At 40.4% G+C, this 18253-nt stretch overlaps 1 protein-coding gene across 1 annotated transcript in view; it reads right to left on the bottom strand.

Moving 5' to 3' along the window:
- Nucleotides 1-2980: 2980 nt before the first annotated feature.
- Nucleotides 2981-18253, bottom strand: part of AK9 (adenylate kinase 9) — a 197616-nt gene continuing 182343 nt past the window's right edge. Inside the window, exons 34-41 of the mRNA XM_023206014.2 lie at nt 16729-16875; nt 16401-16621; nt 8885-9081; nt 7656-7825; nt 7326-7424; nt 5228-5330; nt 3873-3987; nt 2981-3453 (exon numbers count right to left, since the gene is read on the bottom strand). Coding sequence (XP_023061782.2) covers nt 3251-3453; nt 3873-3987; nt 5228-5330; nt 7326-7424; nt 7656-7825; nt 8885-9081; nt 16401-16621; nt 16729-16875 — 1255 coding nt within the window. The 3' untranslated portion in view covers nt 2981-3250. The remainder of the gene's footprint in view (nt 3454-3872; nt 3988-5227; nt 5331-7325; nt 7425-7655; nt 7826-8884; nt 9082-16400; nt 16622-16728; nt 16876-18253) is intronic.

Genomic DNA, 18253 nt, shown 5'->3' with positions numbered 1-18253 from the left:
ATGGAACTGGTGACCAACATATGCAATAATGTTCAATCTCATTATTAGTTCAGTTTAAAGCAAAAAAGGTTCTGCTTTTCACTCATTAAAGAAAAAAATGTGAAGATACTGCCAAATGATTGTAAAGAAGTATTAAAATTGGTGCTCTTGGGCGCTCCTGGAAGCAGTATAAATTGCTAAAACTATTTTGGAAAGTCGCTTGGTAATATGAATTGTGAGTATCCATTTAAGAATATTCATGCCCTTTAACCCAGGAATTTTATTTCTCAGAATTTATATCAGGCTAATAATACTAAATATAAGAGGGAAAGATTCAACACAGTATTGTATTTATTTATTTTTAAAATTTTTATAGAGACAGTTTCACTATGTTGCCCAGGCTGGTCTTAAACTCCTGAGCTCAAGCGATCCCCCAACCTTAGCCTCCCAAAGTGCTGAGATTACAAGCATAAGCCACTGTGCCCAACCTCAACATAGCATTTTAAAATATAGTACAACAGTACACAGTCCAGCAATAGGAATGGTCAAATATAGCATATCTACTCAGTGTGGATCTGAGTGTAACTGTTAAAAAAAAAAAAAAAAAAAAAAAAAAAAAGGAAAGGAAGTACTCCAAAATCCTTTTCTTACTTTTCCACATTTCATTTACTGTTTGACTTAGGATCTGTCAAATGGAGACTGCTTCTCCTTCCTGGATGAAGTTATTGTTGCTGTGAAAATGACATCTAGACAAGCCATGGAGAGGCATAGGCTGGCTGGAGTTTCCCTTGCCCTCAAAGCTGCACTGCCTCAGCCTCCTCTGAAGCAGTCAGAATTGGAGCAGCAGCTGGAGGATGGGGGTGGGCAAAAAGGAGTCTCTGTGAGCCTCAGTGAGCGCCGTGGCCTGGCCACCCACTCTGTTAATGTTTCACACAGGGAAGGACACCTGTTCAGAATATTCTCTCATTATATTTGGGATGCTAGTTAATGGATTATTTATAATAATATGCAAGCATAATTTCTAAACAAAAGCAGAATTTCAATAAGAGGCTTTAAAAGGATACATGTTCTTCTTACTGCAGAAATATTGTTCTCCCTTGTTGGGGACACAGACCCCTTGACCTGGAAAACACAGCTTGCTCCCCTGAGAAGGAAAGCAAACATGATAGGTGGGTGTGAGTGCACGTATGTAGTGGGCCTGGAGGGGGAGTGGTTCTCAGGCTCCAACAAGAAGACTTTCCCAAGGGTCTCCCGTATTTTTTTTGTACTCTAAAGTACACTCACACAGACACACAGACACACATGAAGGACACTACTGACACTACTTAAGAACACTGACACTGTGATGGTGGCTTCCAAGATGTGCTTACAGTATAGGAAGTGGTAAGAGAAAGAGCAAGGCTCTGTAGTTAGGCAGATCAGGGTCTGAATCTGGATAGTACTTATGTGATCTTGGGTAGGGAGCTCGTCTCATGTGTAATAATGAGATAATGCATGAAAAGCCACTAGCACACTCTCTCTGGCCACATAGAAGACAGCCAGGAAATAGTAGCCGCGTCAGTAGTTACTCTAAATCAGGCCCCAAATGTAGCTAACTGTAGTTGCATATGAATGGTAGGGACCCGGGGTGTCCAGCACTAGAAGCTACTCTAGGAAATTTGACTCCTCACTCCTTCTCCACTGCTCCTACTTGCTATACTCTGTTGTATATATTTACTCAGAGGAAGATACTCTATGGAGAGAGACGTGAAAAGGGAGAATCACATGGCTTTTGGTTGCTGGCTCAGCTCAAGGACTGAGTTTCTTCCCACTAAGAAGATAAAGGGCATTTGCCCTAGTTTTGTGCAGAATTCAGCAGCTCCAGAACAATGATGCATGAGATGTTAGAGCTCAGAAGACAGCACCCTTGGGCTCGCAGAGTTCTCAGGGCAAAGCCATACTAGAGAACTTCATCCCCAGGAGATGTGCAGTGGGTGTGGACTTTCTCTGGAGCACACGGGACACTCCCTGGAGACCCCAAGAAACACTTGGCAGTATTCCGCAGGCACTGCTGCCCTTCGTAAAGGCAGGGGCACTGAAGCAATGAGTTGCTAAAGCAAACTCATCGTACCCATAGGCTGAAGAGACCTGAGAATATTTATATCTTGTCAACAATGAAAAAGCCAGTAGATTGCAGTCAGTGATGGAAAGATGGTAAATTACAGGCATTAAGAAATGAGCAGGGAACAAAAATGGGGCTTAAGTTGCCAGCAAAAGTTGGTAGCTATTGGCAACTCCCAGTCTCCTGAAAAAGTAAAGGCTTTTGAGGTTTATCCTAACTTTGAAAATAGGCTTCCAGTTTTTGTTTAAAAATCAATTTATTATGAAATATGTAATGCAAAACATATATAAAAAGGCTTCTAGTTTTTAATTAACATTGTTGAATTTATAGGAATCAAAGAACTAAACCATCTATTGTAGAGATTAAGAAATGAAGGCTCAGAGAAATTTACCCAGGGTTACACAGTTAATGGTCGTATGTTTTATTTCTTATGAGTCAATCTTGCTGTTTCATATTCCAGATCTTTTTATATTGCTGCTGAAAATTGTTCTTATTTTAAAAATCTCATTAAATTCAATTTAGTAAGTTTTCCTCTAGCATATAATGACTCTAGATTTCATCCTTCTTAAAATTCCAGGTAATTTCTAATTATAAAATTAAGGTATAAAGCTTACTTCAATGAATACTTAAGAAAAAGAAAAGAGGCAGCCAGTCAGTTGTTGCAAAATTCATTTATTTTATTGGGAAAATGATAGTATCTTATGTTCACAAAGTTCACAAACAATTTCTTATGTAAAATGTATAACCCATATTTTGGTTTCATTTATAAGAATGTTAACTGTGTTTCTTAAAGCTTTCTAGCATTTAATGAGTAATTTTAACAGACTGACTTTTCTACCGAAAATGTTAAAAAGGAAAATAATACATTTATTAAATAAGTTACTTAAATTTTCTATATGCAATTATAAATAGAATGCTTATTTTGTTAAAGCATCAAAGTTCAGGCAAGGAGCAATGCATTTTAAAATTGTATTAAAACTTATGTTTCCATAAGAGTGCTCCTTCCTGGCTGGCAGACCTTTGAGTTCGTCTGAACTGTGGCAGCCGTGGTACGTTGCTCAGGAGGCAGAAGTACTTCCAAGAGGCCCAGATTTTCAATCTACTTCTCTCAGTTTCCCTCTATCACTTTCAGATAACTCTTGAGATTCAGGCTGCTATCACCTAAGTAAACTACCCATTAATGGGGTCTATATTTCTGAGGGAGAGAAAGGTCTTTAACTTATGATCAAAGTCAATGGCTCTGAACTGAGGTTCCTTGTATTTTCTGGTCATCTTGGCACCCAGGTATGTTATGAGTTCACAACTCTCCATAAACTGCTCCATCTTCTTCTTATACTTTTTTCTTGTATATTCAGAACCTTTGGGATTAAATGCTGTGGAAAATTTCACAGAACTGTGAATAATTTCTGCTAGTTAGTGAGTCATTAAATGAAAGAGAAAGAGACCTGGATGTGTGATTGAGTTAGTTACATAGTTACAGTTGAGAAGATATCCAAATCCCAAATGAAATCTGGAGATTATTCTGTTTTAGGTCGTAATTGCCTCTATTCACCCTTCTTTATGGCATGGATTATTGACAGCTGACTGTATTACTCATAGTCCCTACTTTGAAAATAGAATTTTAACTTTGATATTTTATTTAAAATATTTGGCCTGTATTGTATTTGCTTCTTACACTCTCTCTCTCTCTCTCTCACCAAGCAGGCAACTCAGTTTAACAATCCTATTCATCACTTATACTACCATTAATGTTAAATTCGTTCAGAGTAGTAAATCATTAAAAGAAACATACCTTTGAGATGAAGTGCTATATATAGCAGTGCAGATCTCCTTATACTTAAGAAGGGGAACTTGGGCTTTAAGCATCCCACTGCATTCATTGCTTTAATTAGAGAAGTTGCTATACCCTGCAGGGAGGGAACAATTCAAATTTTATGTATACTTGAGTTTGGTTTCTTTTCTTAGTGCCAATAGATAAAGAGGCAAATATTTCTTTGCCTCAAATAGTCCCCTGGAGTAGGGATGGGGCTTATAAATATGGTTAAATGACCAGTTAGCCAACAGGAAAGAAATACAAAATACATTTGATTAGGAAAAATGAAAATTACAAACTGACTTAGTGTCAGCTGGGTGATGGATAGGAGTATGAGCTTCATTACACAAGCCTCTCTATTTTTATATGTTTGATATTTTTTATAACAAAAAGTTAAGAGAAGAAAGAAGGGGACCCTAGGCTTTGTGTTATCTTGGCCCATATCTGCTTCCATTCTCAGGAATGGCCAGACTGCCTCCACTCTGAGGACCCTTGGCCACCTGACAAGGAACTCCAGAGACCGCAGCAGTCAGTGCTGGCAAGATTCCAGAGCCCAGAAGAAGGTAAGAGGCCTTCCTGATAAAATTTGACCTTCATGAGAATACTCCCCTCTGGGTGGGTCTCATCTGGCATTTTGATGTTAAACCAGACTGAAGGCTAACCTTATAGGCAAGTTGAAAAAATCGGAGTGGTTAAGAATTGCTGACAAAGGTTTGAAATTGTGCCCTAAGCATTTATTTTGTAGAATTTTTTTTAAAAAAATCTTTAAAAATAGTAAAAATAAATAAAATACTAAAGATAGCTGTAGGCTGCTGCTAAGTTTTGCTATTCTTAAAAAGTTATACTTAGATACATAAAATATAACTTAAATAGAATAAATAAATAATAGTAAATAAAACTGACTTTATCTGGATGTGGGGCAAAATATGGGCTTTTTGGTTTGGTTGTGTCACTGTACCTCCACTCTTTCGAGTACTGAGTGAATGACCCTCTCACAGACTGAATCTGCACATTTCAAATTATGAAAAGTTTCAGATACTGAAGTTCAAATGTAAGAACCAAACTGCATATCTAATTCAAATGGAAACAATTTTGTGATGCTCTACTTTCTGTTCACTTTGGGCAGATATTTTGGAATTAGCTATGGAAGCAGGGGATTTTCACACATTTTATTTTAACCATTACACATAAACAAAATAGGCTGAGTGAATTTGCAGCTTAAAATCAGAAAACTCTGCCTTGAATTTTATTGTTCCCAAAATGAAAATTAGTGTTAAAAAGAAGAAATCGTTGTATTCTTCTAACATATATAACAGAAAATTAAGTAAAAGAACCTGTTCCAGATATCCAGGCAAAGGAAGACTAGTAAGAAGTATCGGTTCCCTTAATGGGGGAAGCTTGTGTGGAAGCTTCTGTTCCCAGTATTTCAGTGGCGACCTAAGAACACAAAGTTCATTAGATGGATGCTCACAGTTATACTCAGTGTGTATAGATAGGAATAGACAAGAGATTATTAGAAGATAAAGTTCACTACTTGTTTTTCTGCACTGGGAAGGCTAGGGCTCCTGGAAGTGCACAGCCACTCATTCCACTAGGTACCCAGCCCTACTCACCCAGCCCTACTCACCTAGTGGGTACTCCACTAGGTACCCAGTCTCAGTTTTCTCATTTTTCACAGCAATTATATAAAACTTTATTTTCCTCAAACTTCTGACTCTCCCAAATGCCCCCTCACCCCCAGGCAGATGCCATGCTGTACTCAGAGAAGCCATTGGGATGGGACTTCCTCAACCCATCACAACAGAGCCACCCACATGTTCTCTTCCCATGGTGGAGGTGCCTCCCATCTGAGACCAGGCCCCTTGGTCCCACCGCTCCCTCTCTCCAGGCATCTTACTACAGCACCCACTTGCTCCCTGCCCTGGCATCTCTGCTACTTCCTTCTTTATTGGGTCCTTTCAGTGCATACGCATTTAAACATCTTCATAATTCCCCATTAAAAAAGAAAAAGAAAAACCACCTTTACTCCTTAAATCCTATGTGACTTCCAGAAACGAACATCTCTACTCTTTTTATAATTAAACTTCTTCAAACAGTGGCTTCACTAGAGATTGCAAGCTACCACATACATTTTATCTATAGATGGGATTTGATCCATATGTATTTTATTTTTAAATTTGAATCAAATATGGATGTTTAGGAATGTGAACAATTTAAACAGCAATAATGGTTTCCAGCTTCTTCCAGCAGTAGATGGGCAGCTGCTGGTCCCTTCAGCCGGTCATGTGCAGTCCAGTTTGCAGCAGGCCCCCTGACTCCTGCGTCTTCACACCCAGCCTGCTTGTCTTAGGTCCCTCACCTCCTGTAGGCATCTGTGTTTGTTTGTAGCCTCTGCACTACAGGCAAGAGCTCAAGTTTCCTCAGCTCTGCTCCTTGGAGCTCTGTAGTCATGTCCTCTCGCGTCACTTGACAAAACCATTCTTGGCAAGATTACCAATGGCCTGTTACACCCTAAATCTCAAACGCTTTTCAGCCCTTGTCTTGCTTGACCTCTGAGAAGCATTTAAACCTGTTGCTATGCCATCCCTCCCCTTGGCCTCCCTCAACCCTCCTCATCCTGGCTCTCCTTTCACGTCTCTGTGGTTCTTCTTTCTCAGTTTCCATTGTAAGCTCTTCTGACATTCATGCGTTGGTGTTTCTCAGGGCGTGGTCCCAAGCCCGCTGCGTTCCCCACGTAACTATGGATGAGCTCAAACATGCCGTTGTATTTCAGACAAGATCACTCTGGCAGCCTCATCACCCATGGTCTACACTTTAGTAGTGGTCTGACTCCAGAGTAAATTTGATTCTAACATTTTGTAACATTCTCACTTACAATCAGTCATTGTGCTCGGATTGCCCTCAGGATCACTATGAGGACACAAACTGTGTACACAGTATGAGTCCATGAAACCGCAAACACTTGATGGTTGTCTTACTTGACCTTCCACACTCTGGCCCTGCCCTCCACCTCCAGCCTCGCCTTCGCTCAGCCCCTTCTCCACATCGCATCCAGCTATGCTGAAGTTCTTGCAGTTCAGGAGTACCCTAGGCCAGGTTTGTTGTAGGTCCCTCTGTTTGGAACATGTCCCTCTTTCCCTTCATCTAGCCAATTCCTACTCCTTATCCTGACCTTACATCCACACACAATTCAGCTAGACCTTTGGACTACACTTTCTCAGAAGTCCAGGCATTTCCCCACCCTAAAGTCCATCACATTCTGTTGTTATCAGGCACTCAAAGTCCATCTTACCCTGGACAGTTTTGGGATGGCAGGGACCAGTGCTTGTTCACACACACACACACACACACACTCACACTCCTCTCCCCAGTTCCCAGCATGTTGCATGCAACACAGGTTTTCAGTAAATATTTGTGATTTAATGGTCTCACCTCAAAAATTTCTGGAGTTTTTCTTTATTCTCACAAATATATATACGATTACGATATTCTAAAGCATAGTTAATGCTACCAGGTACTAGAGCTTCATATCTGGAAGACCAAAAAACAAAACCAAACCTCTATTGTATAATTAATATGCATTCTTGTGTAAATAAAATGTCAAAAGTATTTTATTTTTCTACTTTGTAGCTCAAGGAAGACATACAATATTTTTCCAGTTAAACAATAGCGACCTTTTGACTAAAATGTTAAGATTGTTACATTAACCACTTCTTCGGTATAGCAATATCATTCTATACTTCCATGGAGGCCAGGACTTGCCTTTGGTTTCCATCCTGATAGGTCACTGGACAGTGGCCCTGGAGCTCCGCACACTTAGGGAATCGACTCTTCAGCTCTGACAGCGTCAGCGTTTTGGGGATCATGTCAGCAGATGGGAGTGGATGAGGTGCTAAGGGAGGCACGTACAATTCTGGGTTCTCCAAGAATTTCTATTAAAAAAGAATTCCAGTAGCAAGACTATTTAAACCAGAAATGCTCTGCCAATCAGAAGGCCACCGAGGCTCTCCTGCACCCTTCCCATTTTCAGTAGCAGCATTCTGCCGCTCCTCAAACTGTAATAACCTCTTCTCTGACCGGAAGCTCCTTACAGGAATACTCCCAAGTGATCACATCCAAGATTTATCCTCATCTCAGTCAATCATTCATTCATTCCTACAAAAAACACTTGTTGCGCTCCTACTACACGACAGGCACTGGAGAGAGCAGGCCCCTGCCAGCCCGTCTTTCTGTCCCGCTGTGTAATTAACCGGTTGGGTGCATTTGGCAGGTGAGTTAACTTCTCCAGCTTCAGGTATTGCTCTGTAAAATGGAGGGGGTGGACCAGACACATGGCCTTTAGTGTCACTTCCAGTTTTAAAAATCCTATGATTACCATATAAGTAAGCAGGAATAAATAAATATCTCATAATAAAGGGAAAAACAATTCTAATTCTCCAAGGAAATAAAATGTTCAGAGGCATCTGATTTTTTTTTTTGTTTGTTTTCAACTACCAATCTTTTAAACCCATCAAATTGTGGACATTATGAGACGAAATCTATATTCTGTTCCATTAAGCAGAAATATAAGGTATATAAAGAGTTCTAGTGATAGAAAAAAATTTAAAGTGCAGGAGACATACGTCAGCTCTTGCTTCATTTCTACTGACTCTGATTCCCTTCGGCAACCCTGGGCCCTGAATGCCCTGGATCCCCTGTGGGCTGAGCCCTTGATGTTCAGCATCTCTTCCATTGATGGGGCTCACAGTTGGCTCTCCCTAGCCATTAGGCTGGCCCAGGCCAACACTGGACTCCTGCAATGTTTCAGATTATGTCCTGGGATGCAGTTTTGGAACTCACCACTGAGTTGCTTCACTGGTCCCAGAGTCACAGGTTCCAGTAATGGGGCTCCTGGTACCAAGTTTCTGGGTGCCTATCCCTTCCTATTGATGAATTCGAAGATAAGACATTTTCTTTCCTTAGTAAATATTTGGAGTTAGGAACAAACTTACATTCAGTTTTTCCTGAGAACTCATTTTATAGTAGTGCCCCCTGAACTCTGCTGCAAATTCCAAGGAGTCAGTTGCAGAGCAATCAAATAATTCCTGGGATTCTGCCAGGCTGACAGGGCAGAACTGTCCAAATTCTCCCAGGCGAGAAAGCAGCTCTTGAGGTGTGATACATAACTTGTCAATGCAGGCAGCTTTTCCTATTATTAACATATTAACTATTATTATGTATATATTTTTCATAGAAAATACAATGATTTCAGAAATTAAAATAATTTTAATTACACAGCACTATACATACACATTATAAATTTCCAAACAGTAGAGTAGAAAGTAAAAGTTACTATTCACATCTCCGTTGTTTCAATCCAATACTTAGAGAGGTAATCATCACTGTTGGATTTGTATCTTTTTCATCTTTTTTCTATATATTCACATATATATTTTTTGCATATAGTATGCTTGTGCAACTATACTATAAACATTATTCTGCAACTTGCTTTTATCAGTCAGTTATGGTCTTTGACCTCTTTTCATATAAGCTTATACAATTTACCTAATTTTTTTTTTTTTTTTGAGATGGAGTCTCACTCTGTCACCCAGGCTGGAATGCAGTGGCGTGGTGCAATCTCAGTTCACTGCAACCTCTGCCTCCCAGGTTCAAGTGATTCTTGTGCCTCAGCCTCCCAAGTAGCAAAGATTACAGGTGTGTACCCATCGCAGCCGGCTAATTTTTTGTACTTTTAGTAGAGACGGGGTTTTGCCATGCTGGCCAGGTTGGTCTCAAATTCCTGGCCTCAGGTGATCCACCCACCTCGGTCTCCCAAAGTGTTGGGATTACAGGTGTGAGCCACTGTGCCTGGCCAATTCACCTAATTCTTTTTAATCGATGCATAGTATTCCACTGTATAAACACACAAGTAGTTTACTCAACTATTTATCTATTGATGAATGTTTTGGCTGTTTTAGTTCTTAGCTATTATAGACTATATATGTGATACACAGACATGCACACACACACACACAAAATTTATACATGTGTATACCTGCACATTTATAAACCTGCTACATTTAAAAAAAACTATGGGCCAGATTTCAGGAAGTGCAAATACTTTGTTGACATGATGTTACTCACACAAAGTTCTCCCTGTGCCCAGATCCCACCCAAGAGGAGGAAAACAAACATTTATCCAAAAGTGATTGGCTTTATTCTAAAGGATAGATTTTAAAAAGAAAGTGCCCAAGTTCCTTTAATGAACAGGATTAAGAGTTTTCCCTCTATGCTTACCCAGAACAAAAATGTAAGTATACACATAAAAAAAGAGAGTTTTCTCTCTCATACTTCACTGGAATGGGGACTTCAAAGCAATATGAGATGTTATAGAAAACAAAATTACTTTTTAAATACATTTTAGTTATAATGAGTGGACTTATTATAGCCAGTATATTTTGTTAGTTGTCCTTTTACCAAGGAAAAGTTTTACCTTATTTAAAGATTATGCCTAGGAAGGTCCTAAATTAACCCTAAAATTATGAAGCATAAATCATAGTTTGCTTTTTTGTTTGTTAGGATAGAAATGATCTCTTCTGAAATGTACTATTACAGAACTATAATCCCTTATCTAAGACCCTTGGGGCCAGATATGGTGGATAATTCAGAATATTTTAGATTTTAGAAATACATCACACTCAGCCAGGTGCAGTGGCTCACGCCTGTAATTGCAGCACTTTGGGAGGCTGAGGTGGGTAGATTGCTTGAGCCCAGGGGTTCAAGACCAGCTTGGGCAACACGGTGAGACCCTGTCTCTACAAAAAAGACAAAAATTAGCCTAGTGTGGTGGCGCATGCCTGTAGTCCTAGCTACTTGAGAGGCTGAAGTGGGAGGATCACTTGAGCTTGGGAGGTGGAGGCTGCAGTAAGCCACTGCACTCCAGCCTGGGCAACAGAGTGAGACTGTCTCAAACAAACAAACAAACAAAATGAAAGAAAAGAAATGCATCACACCCTCACAGAGTCTGGAGAAGCACCCTGTAATTGATAAGATGAAATTTCTCCAACCAAATAGGATGACCCTTCCCCACTTACTGGGTTTCATAAAAAGACTGCAAATAGTCATATGTCAGCTCATGTCAAGTTTTGCCCTCAAATGATTTATAACTAAACTTGATATTTTTAGAGGTTTTTGGATTTTGGAATCACAGGCCAGAGGTGTCATGTCACATGATTGCCTCACTGATCTGCCTGCCTGTACTGGGGAAGAGGGTGTGGGGGTCCAGGAGATGATGTCCCCTGATACCAACTACCATTTTCACTTCTTCAAGAGGTCACATGTAATCCTGAAAAGGAGATGGTTGGGAAACCATGCCCAAAGAGGTTTCCATTATGCAATCTCTCCCCAATTCTGCTTTTAAACAGGGAGTCAGGGAGGGGGGAAGTAACATACACAAAATGAAGGGAATCTTTATTAACTGGCATTTCTTTAAGCAATCACAGCCCTCCTTCAATAAGGCAGGCATTTAAAACCATTGCTTATTGACTCTCATCCTTCATTCATCTCTCGAAAGCAAAGAATCTGGCCAGGTGTGGTGGCTCACGCCTGTAATCCCAGCACTTTGGGAGGCCGAGGTGGGTGGATCAAGAGGTCAGGAGACCAGCCTGACCAACATGGAGAAACCCCATCTTTACTAAAAATACAAAAGTTAGCTGGGCGTGGTGGTGCATGCCTGTAATCCCAGCTATTCAGGAGGCTGAGGCAGGAGAATCGCCTGAACCTGGGAGGTGGAGGTCGCCGTGAGCCAAGATCGCGCCATTGCACTCCAGTCTGGGTAACAAGGGCAAAACTCAGTCTCAAAAAAAAAAAAAAAAGCAAAGAATCATCAGTGTGGTATCAGCACTATTCCCAAAAAGGTCTTCAGGACATAAACCGATAAAGTGACAGTATTTTCCAAATGGTAACATCCAAGACTCATCAGAGTCAACAGAGGTCACTTAGAATCCCCAACTCAACTCTGAGTCCCTGAAGAAAGGATACCAGCCATGAATGAATCCTGACCATATCATTAGGTTCTGGTCTTCTCTGAAGAACTGAGAGCCAGCTGGGTGGGATCTCCCGAATGTCTTTGTGCTTGTTTCACAGAGTTAACAGAGGGGCTTTCTAGGAGAGCATTAATGACTTTGAACCTTACCACATAAAATTACTGTCACTTAACATTCCCAATTGCCTGATTAATGTGAACATAAATCTGACTGTGAATTCCTTCACCTATCATCATATCATGTGTATCACTGGAAGCCATAGGGTGGGCTGATGTGACGTGACTCCAGTGGTATTCTTGATCCCTGCCTTGTGGTATTCATGCCTTTGTGTAATCTCCTCCCCCATGTGTGGGCTGGACTGAGTAACTTGGTTCTAATAAACAGAATATGGCAAAAGTGAGGGGCTGTCACTTCCAAGATTAGTTTACCATTATGGCCTGAATTATGTTTCCCAAAAAGATACGCTGAAGTACCCCCAGTACCTATGAATATGACCTTACTCGGAAATTGGGTCAGAGCAATACACACAGACAGATATGGAAAGGAGAGTGATGTGTGAAGACACAAAGACACATATATGGAGAATGCCATGTGATGACAGAGGCAGAGACTGGAGTGATGCGTCCACAACCTCAGAAATGCTGAGGATTTCTGGCAACACTGGAAATTAACAGAAAGGCATGGAATAGATCCTCCCCTAGAAACTTCAGGCAGAGCATGGCCCTGTCAACACCTTGATTTTGGACTTCTAGCCACCAAAACTGTAAGACAATACATTCTTGTTGTTTAAGCCACCCAGTTGGTGGCAGTTTGTTTCAGCAGCCCTAAGTAAAACAATTACAAAAGATGGACACTCTTTCTTGCCCTTTCAGGTTGTTCACTTGATAAAGAAAGCTGCCATGTTGGAGAGGTTCACGTGGCAGGGAACTGAGGGTGGCCTCCGGCCAATAGCAGCCAGCAAGGAACTGAGGTCCTCAGTCCAGTAACACTCAAGGAACGGAATCTTACCAACATCACGCGAGTGAGCATGGCAGTGGGCTCTTTCCCAGTTGAGCCTTCAGAAAATACCATAGTCTTGGCTGACACCTTCACTGTAGCTTTGTGAGAGACTACCCAGCTAAACTGTCCAGATTTCTGACCCACAGGAACTGTGTGTGTGTGTGTGTGTGTGTGTGATTTGCAGTTGCTAAGTTTTGGACTAATTTGTTGTGCAACAGTAGATAACAAATACACTATTCTATCTGTTGCTTATTATACAGATGAAAAGGCTAAGAAGTCCCAATATTGATTTTCTACAAAGAATATTATACTATTATGATACTATAGTGGTACTATAACATGTAGTACTATAGTACAATAATACATAGTATTATTAAGGTATATAGTATTAAAATACAAAGTATTATTATATCATACTACGTGGTGCTATAGTATTATAATACTATCTATTCCTAGGTTGCTCTTTAGCTCAGATGTACTGAACCTTACCAATCCTGACAGGTTTAGTGACAGGGTAATTTAGAATCGTGTGACTTCAGGTCTCAAAAGACACCCAAATGTCTCTTTTTCTAATTATTGGGATATTCTTGATGACATCTGGCAATGTCTATGTACCCTCTTCCGGAACGTGGCAGGAGGAATCTCTTTAATCCTCTAGCCCCAGCCTTGCACCATCTCACTGATCAGGGTAAATATTGGCATCCTGATAGGGGAGGATCATTTGAACAGTATACAAAGGAAACAGAGCATTAAAAAAGTCAAAACTAAATTCAAACAATCAAGTACAAGCTAGATTATCAGGGGGACGCTAAAGCAGAAGAGAATAGGACAGATTTCACTGAGATGAAACTGTGTGGCAGAGGCAGGCACTGGAATCATGTAGTGGATCCTCAGTTCCGTCTCCAGGGCTGACACACCCACCCTGCAGCTGCTGGACACCCTGGCGCTGATGGCTCACAGCTGGACTGGAAATTGCCCTTCTATCACAGCTTACACAAGTTATACTCCCTGCCAGGGTGGCCTGCGGTCAATGACAGGCTGATGTGAGGGTAGAGAGGATACAAAGCCTGGACCTTCCCCCCACTCTGGGGACATTTTGAAGGTCCCTCCCAGAACCAGTGTTTCCCCAGGATCTACTGAGGGCTTCTGCTCCCACCACACTGCAGGTTAGTTTCTCCCTCTACCGAATTTGACCATCCTGACTTGTCCACCGGTGTATCTCCTTATTAGAGTTGCTGGATAAAATAAAGGACACTGCTGGGCGCTGTGGCTCACGCCTATAAACTCAGTACTGTGGGAGGCTGAGGTGGGAGGATCGCTTGTAAGCCAGGAGTTTGAGACCAGCCTGGGAAACAAAGTAAGAATGCCCCCTCCAAACTCTATAAAAACATTTTAAAAATTAGCTGGGCATGGTGGCATGCACCTGTAGTCCTAGCTACTGGAGAGGCTGAGGCAGGAGGATCCTTTGAGACTAGGAGATCAAGGCTGCAGTGAGCTATGATTGTACCACTGCACCCCAGCCTAGAGAAGAGAGCAAGCTCCTGTCTCAAAAAAACAAAAAATAAAATTAAAGAATGCCTGGTTAAGTTTGAATTTCAGATAAGCAATGAATATTAATAGTTTTTAGTATAAGTATACCCTATGCAATTATTTATGATATAATTATACTAAAGAATTATTGTTTATCTGAAATTTAAATTTAACTGGGTGTCAGTTGGGCATGGTGGTTCACACCTGCAATCCTAGCACTTTGGGAGGCAGAGGGGTGTGGATCACCCAAGGTCAGGAGTTTGAGACCAGCCTGGTTAACATGGTGAAACCTTGTACTAAAATACAAAAAATTAGCCGGGCGTGGTGGTACACACCTGTAGTCCTAGCTACTCGGGAGGCTGAGGCACGAAAATTGCTCAAAACCAGGAAGGGGAGGTTGCAGTGAGCAGAGATCATACCACTGCACTCCAGCCTGGGTGACAGAGTGAGACTCCTTCAAGAAAAAAAAAACCGGTGTCCTATATTTTTAGTTGCTAAATCTGGCAACTCTACTCCTGAAAGTACTTTCTGATAAAACTTCTGCACATAACTTTTCATCTTGAGTCTGTTTCTAGGGAACCCAGTCTAAGACAGGGAGGGTGAAATAGAGTAACAGAAAGATGAATGAGGCACAGCTTTCGCTTCAAAGTCTGCTGTAGAGTGTTTTCCAGTGCGATCCCATCCAGAGCTTATTGAGATATTTCTAAAAACTCAATTCTCCCTTCTCTTGCGCTTTTATCTTCATGCCTTATAATCTTTAGGTGAAAACAGATTTGTAAACAAACAGGAACCAGAGATACTGGTTATGCCCACATGATGAAGCAAATCAAGATACAGTGATGCAGTTATTATTGGAATCATCACTGCATTTTTCTTTGTACAGGATTCTCTTAGTCACATTGCTCCCATAAACCTCATCATACCTTCTCTGTAGTTTCTGAAGTTAAAACAAAATCATGAAACAGATGTCTGTGAGACCCCTACAGATCACATCTTTGTAGTCATCACTCTTTTTAGAGATATTAGATGCTGATAACTTTCCTTGTATTTTGTGTATTTTCAGAGAACAGTAAAGAAACTATTTAATGAGAATATATAATCAAACATGTGCTTCTGTGAATTCCTAATATAGATTAAAAGACATTTTAATGAGCAAGTTCAGTTTTTTTTTTATGGACTCAACATTTACATCATACTATAATGGGTGTAAATAGTAAAAATAATTTTAATTCTAGATTCCTAAATAAAATTTTGCCAGATGTCATTCTGCAATCATGGACCCATATAACTACTCCACACATTCTGAAAAATAGCTTCTTACTATTCCAAACACTATATACCCTTTTAGTGAGAGATCATGCATTATTTTTATGTCCTAGATTCACATAGGCATTCAATAAATGATAGCTTGGGTAGCGGCAGTCATTTATTAGGACAAACATGCCCACATGTCGTAGTCTATTTTGGCTGCTATAACCAAATGCTACAGACTGAGTAATTAATAAACAACGGAGATTTATTGCTCACAGTTTTTGAGACTGGGAAGTCCAGAATCAAGGTACCAGGAAATCTAGTATCTGGCGAGGCCCTGTTCCTCATAGATGGTGCTCTCGCTGTATTCTCATGTGGTAGAAGGGGCAACCTGGCTCCCTCGAACCTCTTCTATAAGGGCACTAATCCCATTCACAAGGGCAAGCCCTCATGATCTAACCACTTCCTAAAGGTCCCACCTCTTAATACTATTACACTGGGGATTCAGTTTCAGCATATGAATTTTGGGTGATATAAACATTCAGACCATAGCATCACAATAATTGAATAATACTATGTATATAAAATACTGATTACGTCATGCCTGACTCATGTTTAAATGGAATGAATTACAGTAACATGAGTCAGGCATGTTTACACTTTAAATTAATATTTTATTCTACCTTAAAAAGTGTTTTCTTACCTGCTTTTATTCTTTCCAGGTATGTCTGCATGTATTTATTCACCATTTGAACATTCTTAATGACTTCATTCCATACCCACCACTTGCTGTGAAATCCATCAATCACATACCAGTTCTGATGCTGTTCTTGATAATATTGCCTAATCTCACCAATATTTTTGCGATACTTTGCATTATTGACAGCTATAATTTGTGCACTATTGTGCAATGGATAAGGCAATCTAATAGAGAAACAGAGAAGGAATGGAAAAAGCTGTTAAAAACATATATTTTCCCCCTGTATGATTAAAGTTTATTCCTTTTTTGTTGTCTTCATCATGCACGTTACCTTTGTTCATTTTCTTTTTCTAGGAGCAATCTTTTGAAAATCTCCTTGGAAGGCACACTCAATTCAAAGATGACCATGGGAATGATTGACCTGGCTTCCAAGAGATTCATTTGATGTTTAGTTACAGGATATCCATCGATGACAACACTAACAAGGAAAAACATGAAAATAAAAATTCCACCTTTCTTTTTCTCTCGTACTTTCTGTCTTCCGGAACCAGTCTGTCTCTTTAGGAGTAGCCCCATGCTTTTCCTTATGTAACTCATTTATTTTCTTCACACTTTGCCCTCTTCATCTCTGCATCTTTAATCTCAGTCAGGCCAAGAGCCATGAGGTGGGCAGGACACATCCAAACACAGTTCAGAAGGTGGGCATAGGAAAGAGCTCTGAATTTCTACACTCAGCATGCTGGAGATAGGTTTTGGCAGAATTTGAGAGATAACTCCCACAGTACCTTGAACATTGTGTTCAATTGGTGCTATTAATCTAAAAATGAAAGAGTATAGCTTTATAGGCAGATAACTTTAGATTTAAAATCTGGTTTGAACTTTCTGAGAGGAAATGATATTTAACTCTTAGAGTTGTTTTAAAGATTGGAGATCAGGTATGTAAAGCAACTAGAGTAGGACCTGGTACATATTAGATGCTCAAGAAGTAATATTTTAGTAAGAGACTAAGCCAATATGAAAAAAAAAAGTGTGCTGCAAGCTTGCTTTTTGTAGTAAATGCTCTGTGAGAAGCCTGGGAGTGCAGCTGGGGGAGAGTTGGTGAGAGTGGCCCTATAATATTTGGGTGGGAATCATTCCATCAGGACCCATGATGCATGCCTCTGAGCAGAAATGGCTAGGAGAATTGAAACTAGTTCAATACATTGAGATAATGAGATTGTCACTAACAAACTGAGAGGAGGGAAAAAAAAGGCTGGTTATAGTTTCTAGCCCCCAAGGTCAAGAAACTCCCTGTGAGGTGGGAGCAAGCTGGGCATGCTGGCTGGTGGTCATTAGGGAGCTTGGTTTGGCCTAAGCCACAGGATGCCCTGCCTCAGTGCTTTCCAGCTGTTATAGCAAACTAAATATGTCCACACTTCTGTATTTGACTTATTGTGGATGAACTGTAACCTAGCTTAATAGTCAGACAAGATTGAAAACCTAACTTAGGAGTATGTGCCTATAACAATAACTGAATCCTGGGCAATCCTAGTGGCCACACTTCAACCACTCATAGATTGTTAAGTGTTTAAACTGTGTTCAAATAAGGCAAACACCAACCGGTAACCAATCCAGCTGTTTCTGTATCTCACTGCCAATTTCGGTACATCATTTCCATTTTTTGTCTATAAATCTTCTTCCACCATGTGGCTGCGCTGGAGTCTCTATGAATCTGCTATGATTCTGGGGGCTGCCCAATTTGTGAATTGTTCTTTGCTTAATTAAACTCCTTTAAATTTAATTCAACGGAAGCTTTTCTTTTATAACAGCTGAGTCTCTAGGCACTGGCCTCCAATTCTACAGCAGAGGGGATTGTT

Source organism: Piliocolobus tephrosceles, chromosome 5 (genome assembly GCF_002776525.5).
Source record: "Piliocolobus tephrosceles isolate RC106 chromosome 5, ASM277652v3, whole genome shotgun sequence".
NCBI classification, from domain to species: domain Eukaryota; kingdom Metazoa; phylum Chordata; class Mammalia; order Primates; family Cercopithecidae; genus Piliocolobus; species Piliocolobus tephrosceles.
Note: the sequence above shows the minus strand (reverse complement) of the source record. Positions and strands in the feature narration are given on the sequence as shown.